Raw genomic sequence first — 24,744 nt, forward strand, 5'->3', positions numbered from 1 at the left:
GCTGTCACGCCCCCATGCTCTGCCCACAATGACGCGTCACCTGCCGGGCCCCAACCCCTTTCACCTCGTCACACCCCCAGCAGTGTAAGCCTGACAGCTCCCTCCCTTAACGTGTATCTAGCACCTTCTAGAAGATAATAGCTAAAATCTGATTGGTTGCTATGGGCAACATCTCCACTTCTAAAAACCTGCACTATAGTAAATATACCCTTAGCTGTCTACCTTGAGATGGTGTTACCTATCCCGGACCAGCGAACCCCAGCATTGTGCAGTGGTGAGGAAGGTCCGTGATTATGCAATTCATGAGAGCACATCCCCCACTCCTCCCAACTTGTCATCACCTTATGGGATCTCCTAGAGGGAGTATTAAGTAAGTCAGCAAGTATGTACAGGCCTTATGCAATACACAAATGCATGTCTAGATTAGGTCTGTTTTTCAGCTGAGATATTTTATTTTAGGGGTATTGTACAAGGAAAACCTGCAAGTATATCAATACATATTGGATCTGATTTAAAGTTTGGTGCTGGGTTGGAGGGGGCTGATGGGGGCCTAGGTCAGTGACCGCACCCTCTGCTTTACCCACTGCCACAGCCAGTACAGAGGAGAAGTGTTACAGGTGGGGGTGTTTAGTGTGATAGTCGTTTCATGCGTTTTTTGGGATGTGGCGTGGCCACACCGGCCACACCTCATGGATTTGGCCATACTCAACAGCCCTGCTTTTAGGCGGCCAAGCCTAGGAAGAATGACAACAGTGCTAAACTTTCTTCATTTATAGACAATTTATCTTACTGTGGACTGATGAACCTCAAGGCAAGACCAGTCAACAATTCTTAATCTTCTGAGATCTCATCTGTTTGAGGCACGAGACACATCAGACAGTGCCTCTCATCTATAGCACACTCAAAGTTTGTAAGTGGTTTTTATAGGCCAGGACAACTCTAACCAACATCTCCAAACTTGGCTCAGTGGTTGGACTCCAGGTTACCTAATTCCTGATGCCAGTTTGCTTTTTTATAACTCAGTAGCTTAGGGGTTCACCTATATTTTCAATATTGAAATGTTGTTCTCCTATATGGAAATTGCTCTTCTTCATGTGGTTTATGCAGACTGATGTGCGTTGTCTGTTCTTGTGACGTGGGCGAAAATCAGATCACATTTTTGGGAATCCAGATAATTCCTAAGGGTTCACATACTTTCTCTGTTATCTGATAGTATATGCCTTTCTTTGCGATTTCTGAAAATGTTGGCACAATGCGGTGTATTAGCAAGGTGTGTTTTCGTTACTACTTGAAAGCAAGGCAGAAATACCTCACATTTACATGAAATGTGACACAGTCCCGAGCGAATCCCATATGGCCCAAATCTCCCTGTGATAGAGGCTTCTGCCGGTCCCCAAGGGGGCTTTTCACCGTGTTATCTGAGATTGATTTAGATACTTGAACAAAGAGCCCATAAACTGAAAGGAATTAAATAAAGATTTGGTAGTAAATCAGGGAAGCTCACTTTGCTCATTAATAGTCACATTACATCATGTAATAGACAAGACAGACCATTACTAGCGAATATCCAGGAGAGCTTTTAATGACGGCTATATACTAGATGTTTTAGCTGGAAGGAATTAGTGGTGATTTATATATTTAAGTTTTATACACTGCTAAAGCCATCAGACCTGAATTTGAGCATCTTCGTATAATTTCATAATAAGCAGAAGTTAAAGCACTTAAGCCTCCATGTAAATGGCGGGTATTGTAAAATGGACACTGCAGGGCTACTGACAGTGGTGCGGGTTTAATTTGCATTCAAAATGAGATCTGGCCAGTTAAAATTGATATTCTAGTTATAACTAGAAGTTCATATAGACGGATATACTTATTAATAGGCGACAGGGCTGTTGTCCGATCACCGTTTATCGCAGCGATAGGAAACTATCAGTAACATTTTAGTGGGCCTGCTGCACAATACTCAGCTGGCTTGGCAATACTGGTTGGCAGTGTTAAGAGTTACCACTTCGCTGGGTCAGTCTACAGGAGGGATATGCCATGCATGACCCGGCCGCCAATAACACTTGCTGGAAAAGAAAAAAGTACACATAAAATATGTTTGTAGGATTAGTGAAAATACTTTATTTTAAAAAAAAATAAAAATAAAAGCATGTTTGCATCCATTATCTTCAGCTACTGCCATCCTGAATTAGGTAAGCTTTTGATGGAGAAGCCTGGCTAACCTCCTTAAAGCGGAGTCGGTATGAATTACCGCCGGACTCAAGTCCCGACAGCGGCTGGCCGACATGGCTGAAAATCCTGATCGTCCCAAGGTAAGTATTAACTAACCTAACCTCCCCCCTCTAACCCTAACCCTCCTTAGGGGTGCCTAACCCTAACCTTCCCCCCAGTGCCTAACCCTAATCCCCCCTCTAAGTGCCTAAACCTAACACCCCCCTTCCCCGCCGCCTAAACCTAAGTCCCACGGGGGGGTGCCTAACCCCAAGTCCCCCCCCCGGGGGTGCCTAACCTTCCCTTCCCCTAGCCTAACCCTAACCTCCCGGGGGGTGCCTAACCCTAAGTCCCCCCCGGGAGTCCTAAACCTAACCCTTTCCCCCCGCGCGGCTGTCCGCAGTGGCGCCCGGAATCACTTCGATCGGGATGCCGGGCGCCGGTCTCTCGGCGTTGATAAAATGACAGGCGTCTAGATTTAGACGTCTGTCATTTAACCCTCGCCGGGATAAAGCAGTCGGGAAGTCGGCTGTCGGGATTCCCGACTGTATACCCTTAAAGCTGAGCCTACCCCTGGCCATAGCACTGGGGTAGGCCCCAAAAAAATAACAATTGTCATTCTCAGGGTTGATTAATAGGTCTATTAGTTTTGTTTTACCAAAGTGAAACCAGGATGCCCACACTGTTGCCCTTATTTCATTCTAGCGCATGCTTGCTGACATTTAGAAAGCAGACAGGTCCGAATTTTAGGGGCACGTGGTGCATCATCGTGGCTCTGCCTCCACTGTTCAAAGCCGCAATTTGCTGCATTCTCCAGCAGGGGGCAGCGCCACGATCACACCTCTGGGGCCGCCAACTTCACTCAGGAAGTGGACCGCATGTAGGAAACTGTCCCATTTGGAGTTTGGGAGAGCCTCTAAAATAGGGGACTCTCCCAGACATTGTGCGAGGATTGCTGTGTACTGTATGAATATTTTTTTAAATATTTTGGAAATTGGAATGCTCGATATTGTTGATGTTTGGTCTATACTAGTACTTTACATTTTACGTGCTATCAGATGCAGTTTCAGGCATGAGTCTGCTTATTATTTTAAAAGTAGGATTGTTTTGGACCCAGCAACATAGAGCCCCTTGGATTTATGCAGGGCTGTAGAGAGCCTCACTGGGCCCAGGTAGGGATTGGCCATCGACCATCGATAGTTAACTGACGATTACCAATGGTTTTACCATCGATGGCAGAGAGCCAATGGTTCTCCGCCATTGATGGGACGGATGGAGTTTAACCCCACCCCCTGCAGTCACTAAGCCCCATACCCAGTTCTGAATGGCTTGTGTCCCGTTGTGCCCCCCCACCAGCGGTGGCCATCTAGGGGTGCAAACCATCGATGATTCGCCATCGATGGACACCCCACTGATGGCCATCCCTAAGCCCAGGTAATGACAAGGGGGCATGGCCTAAAGTAAGGAGGTGTGGCCCATCCTTACAAGAAAAAAACCCAAGGTCTGCAGCTTCACGAAGCTCCAATGCGATTGCTCTCCCCCCTCCTATTTGGTGCAGAGGAGACCTCTGCTGCTCTCAGCAACCTCCCTGCACTCATTGCGCTGCTTCTGCTAACAGAACTAGAAGAAGGAAGAGAGGCGGACGCGGGCCCCTACCAGGCCCCTCCAGCAAGCCTGAGCCTGGGTAATCAGTACATACCCCCCCCCCCATCTCGGCACCCCTGGATATATATCCTTAATACCAGCTTATCTTACATGAATGCTTATTGCTTACTGTATCTTTTCTGTAAAACTAAAAGGCCAAATGGGCAGTAACCTGGTTGCTTGACACTTAGGGGTAAATTTACTAAAGTGAGAGTTTTTGCCCATAGAGAGAGTTTTGCCCATAACAACCAATCAGATTCTACTTAACATTTAACTAGCACCATCCAGAAGATAATAGCTAGAATCTGATTGGTTGCTATGGGCAACATCTCCCCTTCTAAAAACTCCCACTTTAGTAAATTTACCCCTTCACAGGTAAAGTACATGTAATCCCTATGTACGTTTGCAGATACAAGAAACAGGTATCAATAGGAACAATCCCAGCCCGAAACAAGGCAAATACAAAACACTTCTGTCCAGGCCCTAAGTGATGTTACGACAGCTTTAATTTGTTTCAGGAGACTTGTGCCCTTTAAATAAGAACAACCATTCCCACCCACAAACAGTTATCAGCTTATAAACTTATTTGTTATTCACTGGAATAAAAAAAAAAAATCTCTTATATAATATTAGCTTTGATCTCTACACATTTTTTAGGCTCAATTAATATTAATACTAGGCTGAATTAAAGCATTGTGACCCACATATAAATGGCCTCTAATTATATCTAGTTTGCATGAAAAACATTGGGATCCTGCAGGGTTTACGACTTTACGGCTGTATCCAGAGAGGACGCGGGGAAAACAACATGCATACAGCAGCATCCTCCTCGCTTTCATGCGTTTGAAATATCTAGCCTGGTTTGGGACGGAAATGCAGTTTCCCCCGAGCTAACCTACTTGAAAAGAGATGGGAGGGTGAGAATCTTTAAAGCCAATTTCTTACTTTTTATATTTATTTCCTTTCTACTGCTTGTACTTAGGCAACGTTATCGATCCGACATCAAATATCACCTCTGTATGTACAGTACACATAAAGGCAATCAGTGCCGTGAAGACAGGACGTTTCCTATGGGGACCAAGCAGGGGAGCAGAATTACTCTGAGAAACGTCATGTGTGGCTTGAGGCGCTTATATATAGATATATTCTACTAATTTGGAACACTAATTTGTAGGGTCACTTTCTCCAATCTCCTTTACATTGCCCTGTCCAGTCCCCTCCTATTCTCTCTCTCTCCCCCGATTCCTCCCATCTCTCTCTCTCTCTCTCTCTCTCTCTCTCTCTGCCTCACCCCATTCACCTTCCCATCTCCCCCAATTCCTCCCTTCTATATCTCTTCCTCATCCCATTCACCTTCCCATCTCCCTCCTGGTCTCCTCCTATTCCTCCCCTCTCTCTTTTCCTCTCCCCTAATTCACCTTCCTATATCCCTCCCAATTTCTCCGTATCCTACCCATCTCCCCCTATTCCTCCCCTCTCCCCTATTCATCTCACCCTATTCTACCCATCTCCCCCAATTTCTCTCCTCTCTCCCTCTTCTTCCCTCTTATTAAATGTCAATACGGGATGTAGTCAGGATCCTGAGGTTCAGGATGACGACAGTCTAATGTCAACAGGGGCATCCCGATTGTCAGAATCCTGACACATTGCGTCGGTAAGTATTAGGATAAGGGGGAGGCTAAGGGTTAGGTTTAGAGTTAGGGTTGGGCACTAGAGGCAGAAAGTAAAAGTACACCTGGCTTAGCTGAGTGCTGCACAGTCAGAGCACACCTGGCTTAGCTGAGTGCTGCACAGTCAGAGCACACCTGGCTTAGCTGAGTGCTGCACAGTCAGAGTATACCTGGCTTAGCTGAGTGCTGCACAGTCAGACCACACCTGGTTTAGCTGAGTTCTGCACAGTCAGAGTACACCTGGCTTAGCTGAGTGCTGCACAGTCAGGGGACACCTGGCTTAGCTGACTGCTGCACAGTCAGAGTACACCTGGCTTAGCTGAGTGCTGCACAGTCAGAGTACACCTGGCTTAGCTGACTGCTGCACAGTCAGAGTACACCTGGCTTAGCTGAGTGCTGCACAGTCAGAGTACACCTGGCTTAGCTGAGTGCTGCACAGTCAGAGCACACCTGGCGAATTCTGCACAGTCAGAGTACACCTGGCTTAGCTGAGTGCTGCACAGTCAGAGTACACCTGGTTTAGCTGAGTGCTGCTCAGAGTACACCTGGCCTAGGTGAGTGCTGCACAGTTAGAGTACACCTGGCGTAGCTGAGTTCTGCACAGAGTACACCTGGCTTAGCTGAGTGCTGCACAGAGTACACCTGGTTTAGCTGAGTGCTGCACAGTCAGAGAGTACACCTGGCTTAGCTGAGTGCTGCACAGTCAGAGTACACCTGGCTTAGCTGAGTGCTGCACAGTCAGGGGACACCTGGCTTAGCTGACTGCTGCACAGTCAGAGTACACCTGGCTTAGCTGAGTGCTGCACAGTCAGAGTACACCTGGCGAGTTCTGCACAGTCAGAGTACACCTGGCTTAGCTGAGTGCTGCACAGTCAGAGCACACCTGGCTTAGCTGAGTGCTGCACAGTCAGAGTACACCTGGTTTAGCTGAGTGCTGCACAGAGTACACCTGGCCTAGGTGAGTGCTGCACAGTTAGAGTACACCTGGCGTAGCTGAGTCCAGCACAGAGTACACCTGGTTTAGCTGAGTGCTGCACAGTCAGAGAGTACACCTGGCTTAGCTGAGTGCTGCACAGTCAGAGAGTACACCTGGCTTAGCTGTGTGCTGCACAGTCAGAGCACACCTGGCTTAGCTGAGTGCTGCACAGTCAGAGTACACCTGGCTTAGCTGAGTGCTGCACAGTCAGAGCACACCTGGCTTAGCTGAGTGCTGCACAGTCAGAGTACACCTGGCTTAGCTGAGTGCTGCACAGTCAGAGTACACCTGGCTTAGCTGAGTGCTGCACAGTCAGAGTACACCTGGCTTAGCTGAGTGCTGCACAGTCAGAGTACACCTGGTTTAGCTGAGTGCTGCACAGTCAGAGTACACCTGGCTTAGCTCAGGACCGTCTCTTCCTTTGGGCTTGTTGGGCAGTTGCCCAAGGGCCCGATGCATCAAGGGGCCCGCCAGCCCCCCTGCAGCCGCGGACAGTTTTTTTTTTTTTTTTAAGCACAACTGTGTTCCGATCCGCCAGTCCCCATCCCGGGGACGAGCGGACCCCCCCGCAGTTGACAAGTACTAACCCACCGCCGTCCACCGTTACTACACTGCCCTGTCCGATATATTCGCCTGCGCCAGCCAGACAGAGTCTCTCTGACAGACAACTGCTGACTGGCTGCTTTGATGCTCGAGCCGCAGCAGCTCCGTCCAGGCCTGCTGCTGCTGGCTCCTTCTAGTGTGCCGCTGCCGCCCGCCGCCTGTCGCTCAGTGTCTGGTGCCGGGCTGGTCACTCGAGGATCCGTCCGGTCCATCGTTGTCCCGGTCTCTCTCTGCCTCCTCAGGAGTCAGGACAGGAGACTCCTTTCCTCTGCCAGGCGAGCCACTGCATCCCAACCGGGTGACCCAGCAGGTAAGAGCCTGGCCTTGTTTTCCACGACAGGGTCTGACTGGGCAATGGGCATTACATCCTTCATTAAGATTTGGGTTTGGGAATGGATGTTACATTCTCCACTCCCACTAAAAAAAAAAAAAAAGTGCGATAAATAGCAGGCTGGAAAGAATAGATGGCACCAATACGGGCAGCGAGCAAGCTCCCTTGTGTACTATATGGTGGCTGTGTCATAGTTAACATTTATTTTTTTATATTTAAACTGGTTTTGTTGAAAGCACTACTAAATCTAAAGGTTTAATTTCATTGACCATTTACTGTACATTTTTTTCCCGTGAATGGGTGAGTAGGGGCCCCAATGCATTGCTTTGCCCAGGGCTCACACTGCAGTTAAGACAGCCCTGGCTTAGCTGAGTGCTGCACAGTCAGAGTACACCTGGCTTATCTGAGTGCTGCACAGAGTACACCTGTCCTAGCTGAGTGCTGCTCAGTCAGAGTACACCTGGCGAGTTCTGTACAGTCAGAGCACACCTGGCTTAGCTGAGTGCTGTACAGTCAGAGTACACCTGGCTTAGCTGAGTGCTGCACAGTCAGAGCACACCTGGCTTAGCTGAGTGCTGCACAGTCAGAGTACACCTGGTTTAGCTGAGTGCTGCACAGTCAGAGCACACCTGGCTTAGCTGAGTGCTGCACAGTCAGAGTACACCTGGCTTATCTGAGTGCTGCACAGTCAGAGTACACCTGGCTTATCTGAGTTCTGCACAGTCAGAGTACACCTGGCTTATCTGAGTTCTGCACAGTCAGAGTACACCTGGCTTATCTGAGTTCTGCACAGAGTACACCTGACCTAGCTGAGTGCTGCTCAGTCAGAGTACACCTGGCTTATCTGAGTGCTGCACAGAGTACACCTGGCCTAGCTGAGTGCTGCACAGTCAGAGTACACCTGGCGAGTTCTGTACAGTCAGAGCACACCTGGCTTAGCTGAGTGCTGTACAGTCAGAGTACACCTGGCTTAGCTGAGTGCTGCACAGTCAGAGCACACCTGGCTTAGCTGAGTGCTGCACATTCAGAGTACACCTGGTTTAGCTGAGTGCTGCACAGAGTACACCTGGCCTAGCTGAGTGCTGCACAGTTAGAGTACACCTGGCGTAGCTGAGTCCTGCACAGAGTACACCTGGCCTAGCTGAGTGCTGCACAGTCAGAGAGTACACCTGGCTTAGCTGAGTGCTGCACAGAGTACACCTGGTTTAGCTGAGTGCTGCACAGTCAGAGAGTACACCTGGCTTAGCTGAGTGCTGCACAGAGTACACCTGGCTTAACTGAGTGCTGTACAGAGTACACCTGGCCTAGCTGAGTGCTGCACAGAGTACACCTGGCCTAGCTGACTGCTGCACAGTCAGAGTACACCTGGCCTAGCTGAGTGCTGCACAGTCAGAGTACACCTGGCTTAGCTGAGTCCTGCACAGAGTACACCTGGCCTAGCTGAGTGCTGCACAGTCAAAGTACACCTGGCTTGGCTGAGTGCTGCACAGAGTACACCTGGCCTAGCTGAGTGCTGCACAGTCAGAGTACACCTGGCCTAGCTGAGTGCTGCACAGTCAGATATTACACCTGGCTTAGCTGAGTGCTGCACAGAGTACACCTGGTTTAGCTGGGTGCTGCACAGTCAGATATTACACCTGGCTTAGCTGAGTGCTGCACAGAGTACACCTGGCTTAGCTGAGTGCTGCACAGTTAGAGTACACCTGGCTTAGCTGAGTGCTGCACAGAGTACACCTGGCTTAGCTGAGTGCTGCACATTCAAAGTACACCTGGCTTAGCTGAGTGCTGCACATTCAAAGTACACCTGGCTTAGCTGAGTGCTGCACAATCAGAGTACACCTGGCTTAGCTGAGTGCTGCACAATCAGAGTACACCTGGCTTGGCTGAGTGCTGCACAATCAGAGCACACCTAGCTTAGCTGAGTGCTGCACAGAGTACACCTGGCCTAGCTGAGTGCTGCACAGTCAAAGTACACCTGGCTTGGCTGAGTGCTGCACAGAGTACACCTGGCCTAGCTGAGTGCTGCACAGTCAGAGTACACCTGGCCTAGCTGAGTGCTGCACAGTCAGATATTACACCTGGCTTAGCTGAGTGCTGCACAGAGTACACCTGGTTTAGCTGGGTGCTGCACAGTCAGATATTACACCTGGCTTAGCTGAGTGCTGCACAGAGTACACCTGGCCTAGCTGATTGCTGCACAGTTAGAGTACACCTGGCTTAGCTGAGTGCTGCACAGAGTACACCTGGCTTAGCTGAGTGCTGCACAGTTAGAGTACACCTGGCTTAGCTGAGTGCTGCACAGAGTACACCTGGCTTAGCTGAGTGCTGCACATTCAAAGTACACCTGGCTTAGCTGAGTGCTGCACAATCAGAGTACACCTGGCTTAGCTGAGTGCTGCACAGTCAGAGTACACCTGGCTTAGCTGAGTGCTGCACAGTCAGAGTACACCTGGCTTGGCTGAGTGCTGCACAATCAGAGCACACCTAGCTTAGCTGAGTGCTGCACAGTCAGAGTACACCTGGCTTGGCTGAGTGCTGCACAGTCAGAGCACACCTGGCTTAGCTGAGTGCTGCTCAGTCAGAGTACACCTGGCTTGGCTGAGTGCTGCACAGTCAGAGTACACCTGGCTTAGCTGAGTGCTGCCCAGTCAGAGTACACCTGGCTTGGCTGAGTGCTGCACAATCAGAGCACACCTGGCTTAGCTGAGTGCTGCACAGTCAGAGCACACCTGGCTTTGCTGAGTGCTGCACAGTCAGAGTACACCTGGCTTAGCTGAGTGCTGCCCAGTCAGAGTACACCTGGCTTAGCTGAGTGCTGCACAGTCACAGTACACTTGGCTTACCTGAGTGCTGCCCAGTCAGAGTACACCTGGCTTAGCTGAGTGCTGCACAGTCACAGTACACTTGGCTTACCTGAGTGCTGCAAAGTCAGAGCACACTTGGCTTAGCTGAGTGCTGTACAGGCCAGTACTATGGGCCTGTATCAGTGTTGTAGGCTAATGCCGCCATTCCTGCGTCTGTGTACACAGCTGCTGTGCGAAAATATACAAATGTCGCAGCAGCCGGGATTTGTATTGAGACACCCACCTGCCAAATCTTAGCATCTGCATACAGAAGAGCAGCTTCAGTGGCAGATCATTCTATTATCACAGTTCTGAGTAACCCTATAGGTTACCCAGAATTACCGCAGGAACTGTGACGCCGGAGCCATTTTCAATGCATACGGCAGAGGTTCCCAAACTCCGCCATTATATCCAGGTTTTAAGGACATCTATGCTTGAGCACAGGTGACTTAATTAGTAGCTTAGTCAATTTGATTTAACCATCTAGACTCAAGGATATCCTTAAAACCTGGACTGTAATGGGGGAGTTTCAGAAAACTCAGGCGCAGGCTGTCACACGCCCCAATACCGGTCACGACACGCCTGCGTTTTTTGCTGCCGCTCCTCGTTATCCATCCCAAACGCTCTCTGACTGTCAGTCACACTACTAGTAAAAAGTTGCTGCGAGGGACCACGGTAATGTCCCTTGACACATGTGCAGTTCACCGATAATCTGTCAACTGCGAAAATATCGGCATTGCGTACAACGCTGAACCAGGCCCAGTGCTTGGGAAGCATTAGCAGACACTGATGAATTTGCAGGTTAAACAATTCATTGCCTAATAGCTAAATCGATGAGTGGCATGTTCTGCTGGGAGCATATGCTCCAATAAGTCCCTTGGGTACAGCGGAAGCCAGCTGTCTCTGTCTGTTCAGCAAAATAGCTGTGTTCACCTCACTTTCCATAAAAGGGCCAGTCTGGGGAAATTATGTCTTTTCTCTCCCTGCGCAGCCATATTGTGTTAGACATCAGTCAAATTCAATTGTGCGCCGTCCTGACAACTGAGCGGCCGCTTTGCTCGCAGTGTATGAAGCTGCTGCCTCGTGCTGACCTTCAGAAAATAACTGGGAGATATGTGAGAGAAGGGAGTGCGTACGCTGGGTACATTTATCACAGGACATGCTCTATAGACTGTCCATCATCTGCAATGCCTAGGATGGGCCTATTTCATTTGGTTTGAAGGAAAATCACTTGAATATTTGACATTTTATGGAAGAATCTACAACTGGAGTTGAACGTTCTACACAGATCTTGTTCTGTTGCATAGGCGCCATGCAATTAGCTGTACATAAGCAGAAGTGTCTGGGGCTGGTGCAGCGTTAAGAGCAAGTCCCGGAATCAAACTGACGCAACGAAACCCTAATCCTCTCCAACTGCGGCTGAAGGGGGCTGGGCTGTAACGGTGCGTTCTCACGCAGGCCTTCTGCCAGCATTGCAGATCCGAGGGCTGCTTCGATCAGTCTGAGGGGTCTATTTACTAAGCAGTGTTAGGAGACAGAGTGAAAAGTGATAAGAAAGTGATAAGGTGCCAGCCAATCAGCTCCCAACTGTTATTTTTCAAACACAGCCTGTGAGATGACAGTTGGGAGCTGATTGGCTGGCACCTTATCACTTTCTTATCACTTTTCACTCTGTCTCCTAACACTGCTTAGTAAATAGACCCCTTAGTAAGCCTTAGATTACTCAGGATGGCCGGTGTTTTCACACTGCCAGGATCAGTGATGCCGTGTCCGGACATGCAGACACTGGCCTCGGCACTCCTCGAAAAATGGGGCCGACAGCCCCCCCCTTCATTTTCGAGAACGCGGTCAGTCGTCGCCCCATGACGGCTGCAGCTTGTAAGTCATGCTGCGGCTTAGGAGATACATGCACAGGGGGTCATTCAGACCCGCTCGTGAGCGCAGACGCTCGCAAGCGGGTCGATGGTGCCAAATTGCGCATGCGCACGACGGAGGGAGCTCCATCGTGCGCATGCGCGAGACCCGAATATCGACGGCCAAGCCGTCGTTATGGGTCTCGCACCAAAAGGGGTGTGCTGTCGATGTTGATTGACAGCATGCCCCCTTTGGTGGGCGTGCCGGGGGCGTGGCTGCCAGACGGAGGCGTTCCCATGGGAACGCCTACCGTCTGAATCCGGCCCCACTGACATCACTAGTGATGTCAGTGGGAGTGATTTTGGCTCTGATAGAGCCAAAATCACTCCAGGGCTTGCGGCAGCGAGATCCCTACCGCAGGGTCTCCGTCGCAAGCCCAATGGTCGCGATGGTCTTGACCATCGCGACCATCATCATGGATGCTCGCTATAGCTGTGGGTGGTAACCCACAGCTATGCGAGCGTCCATGAGGCCGCTCCAAGTTGAGGGAGGAGGGCCCTGATTCAGAGCGAGCGCTCTGGTCAGAGCGTCCGGCTCTGAATCAGGGCCCACAGTGCGGCCTCTGTGCATATGCAGATCTCACACCATTGTAGATGTACGCAGGGGCATATTTATAATGGGTGCAGGGTGTGCGGTGCACACGGGCCCCTGGGTCCAGGGGGGGCCTGCACCGCACACCTTGCACCCATAGTATACTTATGGGAGTCCCACGTCGGCGTCGGTGTCAGCGCTGTAAAAATGCCTGGAAAATGACCGCTGTGGCTATTTACCCGTCGTTATGCGCATGCGCAGTACAGGGAAAAAATGTCCCGGTGACCTGCGCATGCGCTATAGACTCTAGGCACACTCAAGTACCCAGAGTCTATCAGTGCGGGGCTGACCGCCCTGCGCTCAGTGCGCCGCCTGCTGCCGGACTGAGAGGTGGGAGCCTGTGACTGAGACTGCACACGGGCCCCCTCCTCTCTCGAAACGCCCCTGGATGTACGTAAACCATCGGGTTTGCATACATCTCTGAATCAGGCCCACATACCATATAGATTACATTCTAGAGCGATACATCTCTTACCTGTACATGATTTCCTGCTCATGTGCATTGTTCTGAATACAGTAACTGCTCATTAGCCTCTCACCTTCACTACAATTACTAGATGCTAATTGGTCTTCTGAGACACAAAAGGTTTCTCACTTTTAGGGTGAACTCTCAGATTGGGATGCCCATAGCACGGTGTAAATGGATGTTTTGTGGCTAATTGTGATTCCTGTAATTGCATTAGCCATTTCATGTAGAAAGATATGTTAAGCAGAGGACCTAGAGCAGTGACACCCGACAGCAATTAGTGGCAGATTGGGGTGTATTGCCATGCAGACTTCAATAACCCCTATATGAATAGCAAGCTCAGGGCTGTCCTTGTACTTCCCACAATGTGTGGATCCCTGAGAAAAACGATTCTAGGCTTAATTGTGTTATATACATTTTATTCTGACATCATCCATTTCGGCATGGAAAGTGTTTTACTGATTCTGCACTATGAGAACTGCAGGGAGCTTCTATTTTGCTGTACCAGAAGCCTCATTGGCAGGGGCTTAGCCAGAACTTTTTGGGCCCCATGGCAATATTTTGAAGAGACTCCACAGTAGTTGTACATTTTATAAACCATAGTAGTGCCCTAGTTCATGTTATGCCCCATAGTAGTGCCCTAGTTCATGTTATGCCCCATAGTAGTGCCCTAGTTCATGTTATGCCCCATAGTAGTGCCCTAGTTCATGTTATGCCCCATAGTAGTGCCCTAGTTCATGTTATGCCCCACAGTAGTGCACTAGTTCATGTTATGCCCCATAGTAGTGCCCTAGTTCATGTTATGCCCCATAGTAGTGCCCTAGTTCATGTTATGCCCCATAGTAGTGCCCTAGTTAATTTTATTTTCCATAGTATTGCCCTAGTTCAGAGGTTCCCAAACACGGTCCTGAAGGCTCCCCAACAGTCCAGGTTTTAGAGATATCCATGGTTGAGCACAGGTGACTTAATTAGTACCTCAGTCAATTTGATTTAACCACTTGTGCTCAACCATAGATATCTCTAAAACCTGAACTGTTGGGGAGCCTTGAGGACCGTAGTTGGAACCTCTGCCCTAGTTAATTTTATTTCCCTTAGTAGTGCCCATAGGTATGTGCAGAAGCTGGCACAGGAGGTGCCCAGGTGAGTAGTCTATGTCCTAGAGGTAGGGGAGGACGAGATAGTCCATAATCTGGCAGAAGGGGAGGTCCCTGTGCCGGCTTCTGCACATGCCTGTGGTAGTGCCCTGGTTCATCTTACGCCACTTAGTAGTTCCCTAGTAATGCCCCAGTTCACATTATGCCACACATTGCCCCAAATTACATTAAACCACGCATCACCTCAGTTCACATTATGCCGCAAAGTGACCCCAGTTCACATTATGACACTCATTTCCCCAGTTCACATTATGCCACAGTGCCCCAGTACATATTATGCCACACAGTAGTGCCCCAGTTTGTATTGGAATACAATTTGGTAGACAACTTTATGTCCTGGGTGCAGGTGAGCTGGGTCCCCTAAGCCTCTGGTCCCCATAGCAATGGCACCCCCTGCGCCCACTACAGCCAAGCCCATCCTCAATGGTGGTAATGTTGGCTTTTGACTGTTTAAAGAAGAACATATACTGCCCTGTCTACCAACTCATCCTCCGGAATATACACTACCCGCCCCTCCCATAACCCCTCAGTACATACACTCTGGGTCTCATTCAGACCCACTCGCAAGCTGGTCGATGTTGAGGCCCTGCGCACGCGCAGTGGCCGCATTGCGCGTGTGCAAGCCCCGGAGCGAGAGAGAAATTCTCTCGCTCCGGGGCTCACTACAAAAGGGGCGGCTGTCGATGGTAATCGACAGCTCGCACCGTTTTGTAGGCGGGGTGGAGGGATGGCTTGCCAAATGGAGGCATTTCCGTTTGTGATGTCAGTGGTGAGCTTCCGGCTCTATTAGAGCCGAAAGCTCACTGGGGCTTGCGGCAGACAAGACCCTACCACAAGGGTCTCGTCGCAAGCCCCGATGGCCGCAATGGTCTTGACCATCGCGACCATCAACCTGGCCACTCGCTAAAGCTGTGGGTGGTCACCCACAGCTTAGCGAGCGGCCAGGAGGCCGGCTCATTATAGAGAAGCGGCCGCCCTCATTCAGAGCGAGCGCTCGCATTTTGCGAGCGGCTCTGAATGAGGTCCTCAGTGCAATCAGGAACAAGCTGGGACGTTGTTCCTGAACCTCTCATCGACTATGACAGTTACATAGTGCTAGTAGCACCCAATAGTGATGTGAGGCCCCTGTACCAGAACAATTTCAGTCCGAAAGCCCGTGGCCGGTGAAACTTCATAGTTCTACCCAATGGCGTTGTATGGGGCTGCCCTCGGCCATCTCTTAAGCTTAGTACACACTAGAAGCTATATCATGTGTAGAGCTGATCAATTACATGTTGTTCCGATCTTTTAGTGTGTCCACCAATTCACTATGCAAAGACTTCTAGTAGTACCGATATATCGCATCAGCCATGCTGCACGGAAAATATGTCATTAACAATGTGCAGTGTGTACGGAAGGCTCACGAAAACATCAGGTTGATCCGCTGGATGCATTCAGATAGGTGCAGCTAACAGAACTATAGCCGTTATAACTGAGGGATGAAAGCGCAGTAAAGTAGCACGTTACTGTAACTAGATACTGTGTACACTCCAGGCTCTGTAATAGAACAAGTCTGCAGAGCTAGTATGAAACGCTATGGGGAGAACAGGAGACAGGCATTGAGGTATTGTTGGCTTATCTGTCAAGACACCTGGATAGTTCATTAATAGCAAGCAACCCACAACAGAATGAATGTGCTCAGGATACCTACACAGAGCATGGATCTTGTCTAACAGTCTTAACATCCAAGTGTACAATATTAATAGGGAGAAGAGAAGAATTGGAGGATTGCCATGGGAGCCTGTGCCATTAATTTACTCTGTGCATTGAGGCTGTTTATGCTAAATGAACACTCACTGGCAGGAAGGGGACAATTATTTATTTACTTGGGTTTTCCAGCTGCATACTTGTACTTTTCCAGCATAGCAAATGGCCAGGGGGGGGGCACCTGAGATTAGTGTAAATGGAGACACACTGCTTTTTACTCGATGGAGAAACTTAAAATAAAACCATAGAAATACACAACACGGAAAGCGTAGGGGCAAAATCGAACGTGAAACACAGGTTGATATATATACACAGCTAAATCATAAAAAGAACATGTAATAATAAGCATACTAGCACTTTTGATAACTAATTAAGAGATGTAGCCATAAATATTCTTACAAGAATTTAGTACTGCTCCCCTACAGCACTGAGGTCTCGAGTTCAATTCCAACCAGTGCTCTATTTGTGTGGAGTTTATACATTCTTCCTGTGTATGCGTGGGTTTCCTCCTTGTCTTCTGACTTTTGCTCAGAAACCATTGGTAGGCTAAATGGCTTCTGATCAAATTAATGAAGTCTGTGTTTGTCACAATGTGTAGGGAATGTAGGGCGTGATTCAGAGATTTACAAAACTCTGATGTTCAGGTAAATCGCCGATGATCGAGACTCTGCGCATGGGCAGGAGCAGTACTGAGAATGTGCAGATTAGGTCCTGTGAAGGCCTTTGCAGTACCCCAAATACCGCAGCAAGTTTGACAAGCTCCTGGCTTTCGAGGCAGCCACGGGCAGCGTTCCACATGACGGGGGGGGGGGGGGGGCGGCGGACCCATTTTCCTTGCCAGCTGAAGCCGGTGACTGCTTCACTGGATTTTGCCGGACAAACTGAATAGCCTGTGGGTTACACAGATGTCTGATATTCATTCAGTTGACCCGATGCTGCGTCTTCGGATGCAATGCAGCCAGTTGGTAGTGCTATAGCGTACATCTCTGAATCAGACCCATAGATTATAAGCTCCACTGGGGCAGGGGCTGATGTAAATGACTGAATTATCCTCTGTAAAGGGGTTAGGTATGATATCCCGGTGCCTGAATAGCCGTTGGGTGAAATACCGACGCTGGAAGTCCGATCATGAGAGATCCCGACAGGGGCACTTAAGTACACTAACCCTCCCCCTCTCCCCCCTGACCCTAACCCTCCTTTGGGGGTGCCTAACCCTCACCTCCCCCTCCGCACCCTAAACCTAACCCTCCCTGGGGGGTGCCTATCCCTAACCTCCCCTTGGTGGTACCTAACCCCCCCTCCCCGCATCCTAACCCTAACCCTCCCTGGGGGGTACCTAACCCTAAGTCCCCCCGGGGGTGCCTAAACCTAACCCTCGACTGTAGCGTTTTAGAGCTATAGTAAGAGCTTCGTTGGGGAAGCCGTTTGTCGAGATTCTGGTGGCGGGATCTAGACGGGCGTCAGGATTTCGACACCTATTTTTAGTCCCGTGTCGGGCTTTAGATGCCAGGATTTATACAGACAGCTTCCCGGCCAACAGTATTTCAACTACATGCCCCTGTAAAGCGCTGGGAAATTTTTCTGCACTGTATAAATATCTGCTAATAAATAAGGTGTTAATAATAATAAGGAGAGAAAGGGTGACACTGACAGCTAGGACCACAATAGAACTGTCAGGCAGAAGAGCATGACTCTGAAACTTGAGTATGTTACAGGAGTACACACTAACTGCACACAGGGACAGATTGAGAGATGTATGCAGGGGCGTAGAGAGCCGTGCCGGGCCCGGGAGGAAGTGTACTTGGCCTAACTGGGGGAGACGTGGCCACGTCCCCATAGGATAAAAAAAGAATTTTAAAGAGTCAAGCTGCGTGCCGGGGAGAGGGACGCTGTGAGCCCCCCAGCCCAGCGCAAAGCCAGTGGGCGGCGTGATCAGGGTGATCGCTCCCCCACAGGCATTGCAGGCAGCCGCGAGCAGTCTCTCACTGCAGCCCAGTACACACTGCTGTGAGGTAAGGTGGTGGGTCAACGCTGGACCTGGGCCCCTCCAACAAGCCTGGGCCAGGGCAATTAGTACCTGCCCCCCCCCTCTGTGCCCCCTGGGCATAGGAACCAGGGGGGCAGAGGGAGCAATTGCCCCCCCCTATGATTTTTGTTTGTTGCGTCCCGTCCCCCCTTCTATGCAAAAGCGAATGGAGATTAATGACATGAAAATGGGGATGAAGCGATAATAGCTTTATTTGAGCTCGACGACGTATCTTCCTGTTTGTTCTGCGTACAGTTTCATCCTGCAAACGCTTTTTTTTCTTTCTTACAAGCCCCACTCATTTCCTATCACAAATTTGCAGTCAGCATTAGCAGACACACGAGACCGGAAAGTTGCACTTCCCGTGGACTGTTCTTGTCAGTTGTACGACAATGGAACAGAGAGCGAATAATTGCGGCCTGCGGACGGTTTACAACTTTAGCAGCAGTCTCATTGTCGCCAGATCGTATAGCACATACCAGATATTATAGCACATACCATAACCAGTGACGTAGTGGCTATAGATTTAAAACTACTCCCATTTAAATGAGGTTAGGCTGTCAACGATATCTGAATAAAACTAGGTTAATGTCTATGAAAAAGGTACATTTTTAAGATGAACATTTAAATGTATCTATCTTTCTAACAGCTACTGTACTAATTGGTAGTTAATATTAATAATGATATTTATTTAATAATGTAAAAATAATTTTTTAGAGTAAAATAAACAATTAAACTGGGGTTGGCCAACTCCAGAAACACTGACGGAAATGAACAAATGATTGGGAGTCTGTGTATATCTACAGCACTGTTACAGCTGTCATAGAATGAGATACCAAACGCGAGAAAAGGGGGCTCCTGGCCCTATAGTAGTTCCTTCACCCCTGGATGTACGCATTGGCGATTTTTCCGCAGAATGAGCAATTTTTTGCTATTGCGCATGCGTCAAAGCTGCACTGCGCACATGCAGCGATTGTTTTGCGACTCCGCATGCACAGGGAACCCATACGCAAAGTGAGTGCCAGGTAGTTAGTGTTTGGGGAAGATAACGGGGGGGGGGGGGGTGTTAAAAAAACGCAGGTGTGTCTTCTCTACCATTTAAATGGCGTTACATGGGCGTGCAGAAATTAGCCATTGCGATCTCCTACACATGTATTTCAGACAGGTCAGGCCTGCCGCAAGGTCTGCATGGCTGGTCGATGTGCATCGATGTTACCGATATTTATGCTGGTACGCAACGCCAGATGCAGATGAGAAGGCAGCAGCGGGCGCCCCTATGCCCGGGTAAACTATTAGCATATTTTGCAGCTGCGCTTCTTTGTGAAATCGCAGCCGCGATGGCACTAGCGTCCATGTCCGACCGATGGTGGCGGCTAAAGACGCTCCTAGTGGTATTTGTGCCTCTAAAGATGCCGACACTGGGCGTCTCAGTCCTGGCACATGCAAACGCACTGATGTACGCCAGGGTATAGGAGCAAAACCGCTACAGTGTCCGACAGAATCAGACCCATAGGGGGGAATCCAATTATCCGTGATGTTTACCCCGCAGCTAATTATCCGCACCGCTCAGGGAAATGGTATTCAATTAAATAGCAGTTTACCCGTGCAGTAAATCAGGGGTTATTACGTGCTAACCCACGGATTCTAATCAAACTGCAGAAAATATGTTTTTCTCCCATGCGTTTAATACCCGCTGGTGCCTTTTCCTGCTCACTCTCTGGAAAAGTCCACCTCTGCGGATTAATAAGGGGTGTAAACCCCACTAATTTCATCTCCTTACAAGGGTAATTCGCCGGGATTCCCCCCCTTACTGTATAACCACATTGACATGCTTTACTGATTCATCAATGTATATTGTGCTCAGGGCCTGATTCAGAGCCGGATGCTATTTGCGGACCGTCGTTCCTAAAAAGGGGCCGGCTATTTAAATTGAGCGCTTGCTTTTTGCGGTTTGTTGACGCCTCTATATCTGAGCGAGCAAACGAAAAATGCGCTCGCTATTTTGTAAAGACGCCCCTTTGCCGTTCGCATCACACATCATCTCCGGTATTTATTAGATTAATCGGGTACATCGAAAGGCATCTGAACTGCTCGCAGTGCTTGTGGTAGGTTTATCCTAACGCTATCACTGCGAGCAGTTCAGGCTAAAAGACAACCAAGTGACGTGGTCGATGACGCTCCTTTACTAATTATGCACTCCCATTAAACGCCCTTTTGACCGTTTGGCACGCCTGCGTTCGGATCTCCACTCCCCCGTTTTCAAGCACCTTCCCCTGTTACCACCCACAAATGGTACATTCTGTCAATCAAATTAGCAGCGCCTCGCTGTTTTGCGAGCGCACGATTTCAGACCGCAATGACTGGTTTGCGTATGCGCATTACGACCCATACGCATGCGCAGTTGTGTGAACATCGCTCAGAGCGAACGAGCGGCCGCTTACGAGCGGCTCTGAATCAGGCCCTCTGTGTATTTATCAGTCATTAGTGGGCTCGGGGCGCATTTAGACCAATGATAAGGATATATACCTGTTTCTTTAGAACATGCACCAACAGTGGTGCCGGTTGCTTGCTTATTTTGTGATTCTGTTTGTGATTACATATATCTTTGAATTGTACATACACAGTATATTATGCTTACGTTGCTTGATCGAAGAGTCTTGTTCTCTTCAGATAGTCCCTTGCCAATGTCATCCTGTGCCAATGAGAGGTACTGGTGCTACCCATGTAGGGTGACCACATCCTTGAAAATAACTGATGCCTGAAACTACTGCCTTGTGTTTTCTTGCACGACAGGGCATGATGTACCTGGAGGAACGCCGGTTAGTGCACCGAGACCTCGCTGCCCGGAATGTGCTGGTGAAGTCTCCCAACCATGTGAAGATCACAGACTTTGGACTGGCACGTCTACTAGAAGGAGATGAGAAGGAATACAATGCCGATGGCGGCAAAGTAAGCAGCTATCAGTATCTCGCTGTTTCATGGTCTCAGCTGATGCTATGCCCGCAGCACGGTTATGGCATTTCATGGTCTCAGCTGGTGCTATACCCGCAGCATGGTTATGGCATTTCATGGTCTCAGCTGGTGCTATGCCCGCAGCACGGTTATGGCATTTCAGCTGTGCCGGGATCCCGTAATAGTGACAGTATACAAATTGTATCTCTTTCTCTTTTTCTCTCTTCCTCACTCACTTTCTCTCTCTACAATGAATACAACTCACACATGTAACCTATTAAGCATTCTTTTTTTTTTAGCTAAACAATAGTCGCTAGATTTAAAGCAGCAAATAACCTGGTTTTGCCTTTAAGTTAATTGGCACTTTAAATCAAATGAAATGAATTGCTTCGGCTCCCGCAAATCGCTGACTGTTACAATTGGCCCCCCTATAGTGTAAAAAGAGACAAGTGAGCTAAATAAACCCGACACATTAACCAACAGTGACACATTTCTATAACTATTGTAGGAGAACCTGAAACAATGAACTTCAGGCCTGATTCAGAGCCGGACGCTATTTGCGCTCGCTCGTTCAGAAAAAAGGGGTGGCTATTCAAATTAACCGTTCGCTCTTTGCGGTCTGTTGACGCCTCTATGTCTGAACGAGCGAACAAAACTTGCGGTCGTAATTTTGAAAAAAAACGCCCCCTGGCCGCTCGCATCATACGTCATGTCCGTTATTTATTAGATTAATCGAGTACATCGAACGGCGTATGAAATGCTCGCTATTCTTGTGGTTGGTTTTTCCTACCGCAATCTTGCGAGCGGTTCTGACTATAAAATAACCAAGTGACGTGGTCAATGACGCTGCTGTTCTAATTATGCACACCCATAAAACGCCCGTTACCACCCACATACGCCTCCTTCTGTCACTCAAAATAGTAGGCATTCGCTATTTAGCGAGCACACGATTTTCGGCCGCACTGACTGGTTCGCGCATGCGTATTACAATCCGTACGCATGCGCAGATGTGCGAACATCGCTCGGAACGAACGAGCGGCCGCTTACAAGCGGCTCTGAATGAAGCCCTCTCTCTCCCTCTAGAATGTAAGCTCTTGTGACCAGAGCTCTCTCTGCCTTTGTGGTTCCTATGTGATTATGAAATCTGCGGATTATGGCCCTCATTCAGAGCCGGACGCTCTGAGCAGAGCGCACACTCTGAATGAGGGCCGTCCTCCATAATTATGGAGCATCCTCCTGGACGCTCGTATTGCTGTGGGTCACCACCCACAGCCTATACGAGCGTGCAGGTTGATGGCCGCGATGGTCTTGACCATCGCGACCATCGCCACTGTGATGTCAGTGGGCCGGCTTCTGACGGTAGGCGTTCCCTTGGGAACGCCCCCGTCTGGGAGGCACGCCCCCGGCACGCCCACCAAAGGGGGCGTGCTGTCAATCAACATCGACAGCACGCCCCCTTTGATCAGACACAACGAGCGAAGGAAAGTCCTTCGCTCGTCGCGTCTGGCGCATGCGCACGACGGAGCTCCCTCCGTCGTGCGCATGCGCAGTGCACACCATCGACCCACTTGCGAGCGGACAGCCGCTTGCGAGTGGGTCTGAATCAGGCCCTATAATTGTTATTACAGTAACTGCCCATTTAGTGCTATTAATTTGTGCCTGAAAACTCCAGCGCTAAGAGAAAAAGCGCAAAACAAAAATGGATTTCCCCCAAGAATCGATTTGTTCCCAAGGTCCCCCAGGGGCTGTCAGCCAGCGGGTAATGACCCATAATACACAGAGGGCCTGACTCACTACGGATCGCAATTCTGCTTACACGCACGCAGCGCAGTTGCTAATGTCAGCGGCGCTATTTAACTGTTTGCATTCACATTGCAAAATAGCAGACAGACATAAGGACGTCCACTTCCCCTTACTCACATCCGTATACTAGGGCAACAATCGGTAACATCGAGTAACATCTGACCCATATGCACACTTACACCAGCCCTGACCTTACACACGCTATCAGTGCTACGGCTGCTTATAGCCACACAGTGGATAATTATGCACGCCCCTGCAACGGCGTTGCAATGCACTGGCAAGTCTGCGTTCGCTCGACCACCCCGCCGTCACCACCCACAAACGCACTTCCTGTCACTCACTTTACTCTGGGTCTGCGTAGCCTCTACAATCGCAGTTCCGAACGCAATTGCTAGTTTGCGCACTACAATGCATGCGCAGTACACAACAATCGACCGATTGCGTGCGTATTAGCCTTTGCGTTCCTTGCTGAATCAGGCCTAGAGTCGCCTCCACAATTGTCCGACAACCTCTTTGCAAAACAAGTCCAACCTCCCACCCATTTAGAACCATCTGATTACATGAAACCGTCCTATGTATCCCTATTGATTAGCTTAGCCTGATTTATCTCTTATCGTCTGTCCATTCCTTATAAATGCCCCACAGTCCCGATCTTATAGTTCCGGCTCTGACTTACAATAGAAAAGCAGATTGTATAGCTCTGGCACTTGCTGAAGACTTGGGAATGGAAGTGTGGTGCCCTTTTATATTATTGAAGTATTTGTTTTAAAAGCAAGTCATAGGGGCGATGGAACTCTGCAAGGGTAACATGCGGGTGTAAAATGGGTGCCATTAAGAGGCAGGATCCTGTAACATTACTAATGTGGTGCAGAATTGAAGTCCTTTTGCAGAGTGGAAGGTCCGCAATCAATTAGAAGCGAAAGTCCCGTACTTTTCGCATGCCGGACTTTTCGCCGACTTCGCTGGTTTTGCGTGTGAAAAATTTATTGCGCGCGTTCCTGCTTATCCCCGTATTCAATTCCAAAGGACGCAAAAACGCGTCCCAGCGAAACTTAAACAGGCGAAAAGTGCTGGCAGATATGGGGAAATCAGCCTGACACCCCCCAAAAGATGCACTGACATGGGGGATCACTATGGATACCCCGAATATCCCTGCTGGAGTTATTTGGGGTGCATAAATGCTCTCAATTGGTGCTATTTGTGCGTATTTGCACAAGTGGTGAAGAATAGCATATTGCTGTTTTATTGGCAAAAATAAGTAATCCCAGCAGATTTGGGGTACATGAAAATGGGTGCTGACATTGTTAAAAATTGCTAAAGTGAGGTCTTTAAAAGCATTAAAAATGCACCTGCAATCCAAAAAAACACCTCCCCCATACTTGCAGACCCCCCCAAAGTCTATTTTGCTAGTTTTTAAGTTTGTACCCCAACTTTGAACTTTTTCGCCCCCCTTTTTCAAAGTATTTTTTTGAGGTGTTCTTTCATTCTTTTTTTGGATTTTTTTGACGCAGTTTACCTTTGGGGACCTGTCCTGAGAGTGCAGGGTGGTTTCCCCACCTTTGCACCCCAAAGCCGCAATTCTGCACGTTTTTCCGCCAGCTATTCATAGGCAAAACTTTTCCGCTGGGTGCATTGCATTGCGTTTTCGCACCGTCAAAAAGTCTCAACAATTGAATACGGGTAAAAGTTTCCGCCTGCGAAATGACGTCACCGGCAAAACTTTTTAGCAAAAAACGGCTTTTCGCCGCTAATTGAATATGGCCCGAAATGCTTTATTCAAACCTTTATCTTACTTCAGTAATATTGCTCTG

The 24,744-nt window shown here is 49.1% G+C and overlaps 1 protein-coding gene across 3 annotated transcripts in view; it reads left to right on the top strand.

Moving 5' to 3' along the window:
- Window positions 1-24,744, top strand: part of ERBB4 (erb-b2 receptor tyrosine kinase 4) — a 1,059,049-nt gene that overhangs the window by 968,318 nt on the left and 65,987 nt on the right. For all 3 annotated transcript variants that reach the window (XM_088474081.1, XM_088474078.1, XM_088474079.1), the window contains one exon: window positions 20,972-21,127. In XM_088474081.1, coding sequence (XP_088330207.1) covers window positions 20,972-21,127 — 156 coding nt within the window. The remainder of the gene's footprint in view (window positions 1-20,971; window positions 21,128-24,744) is intronic.

Source organism: Taudactylus pleione, unplaced genomic scaffold (genome assembly GCF_031769625.1).
Source record: "Taudactylus pleione unplaced genomic scaffold, aTauple2 ptg000147l, whole genome shotgun sequence".
Taxonomy (NCBI): Eukaryota; Metazoa; Chordata; class Amphibia; order Anura; family Myobatrachidae; genus Taudactylus; species Taudactylus pleione.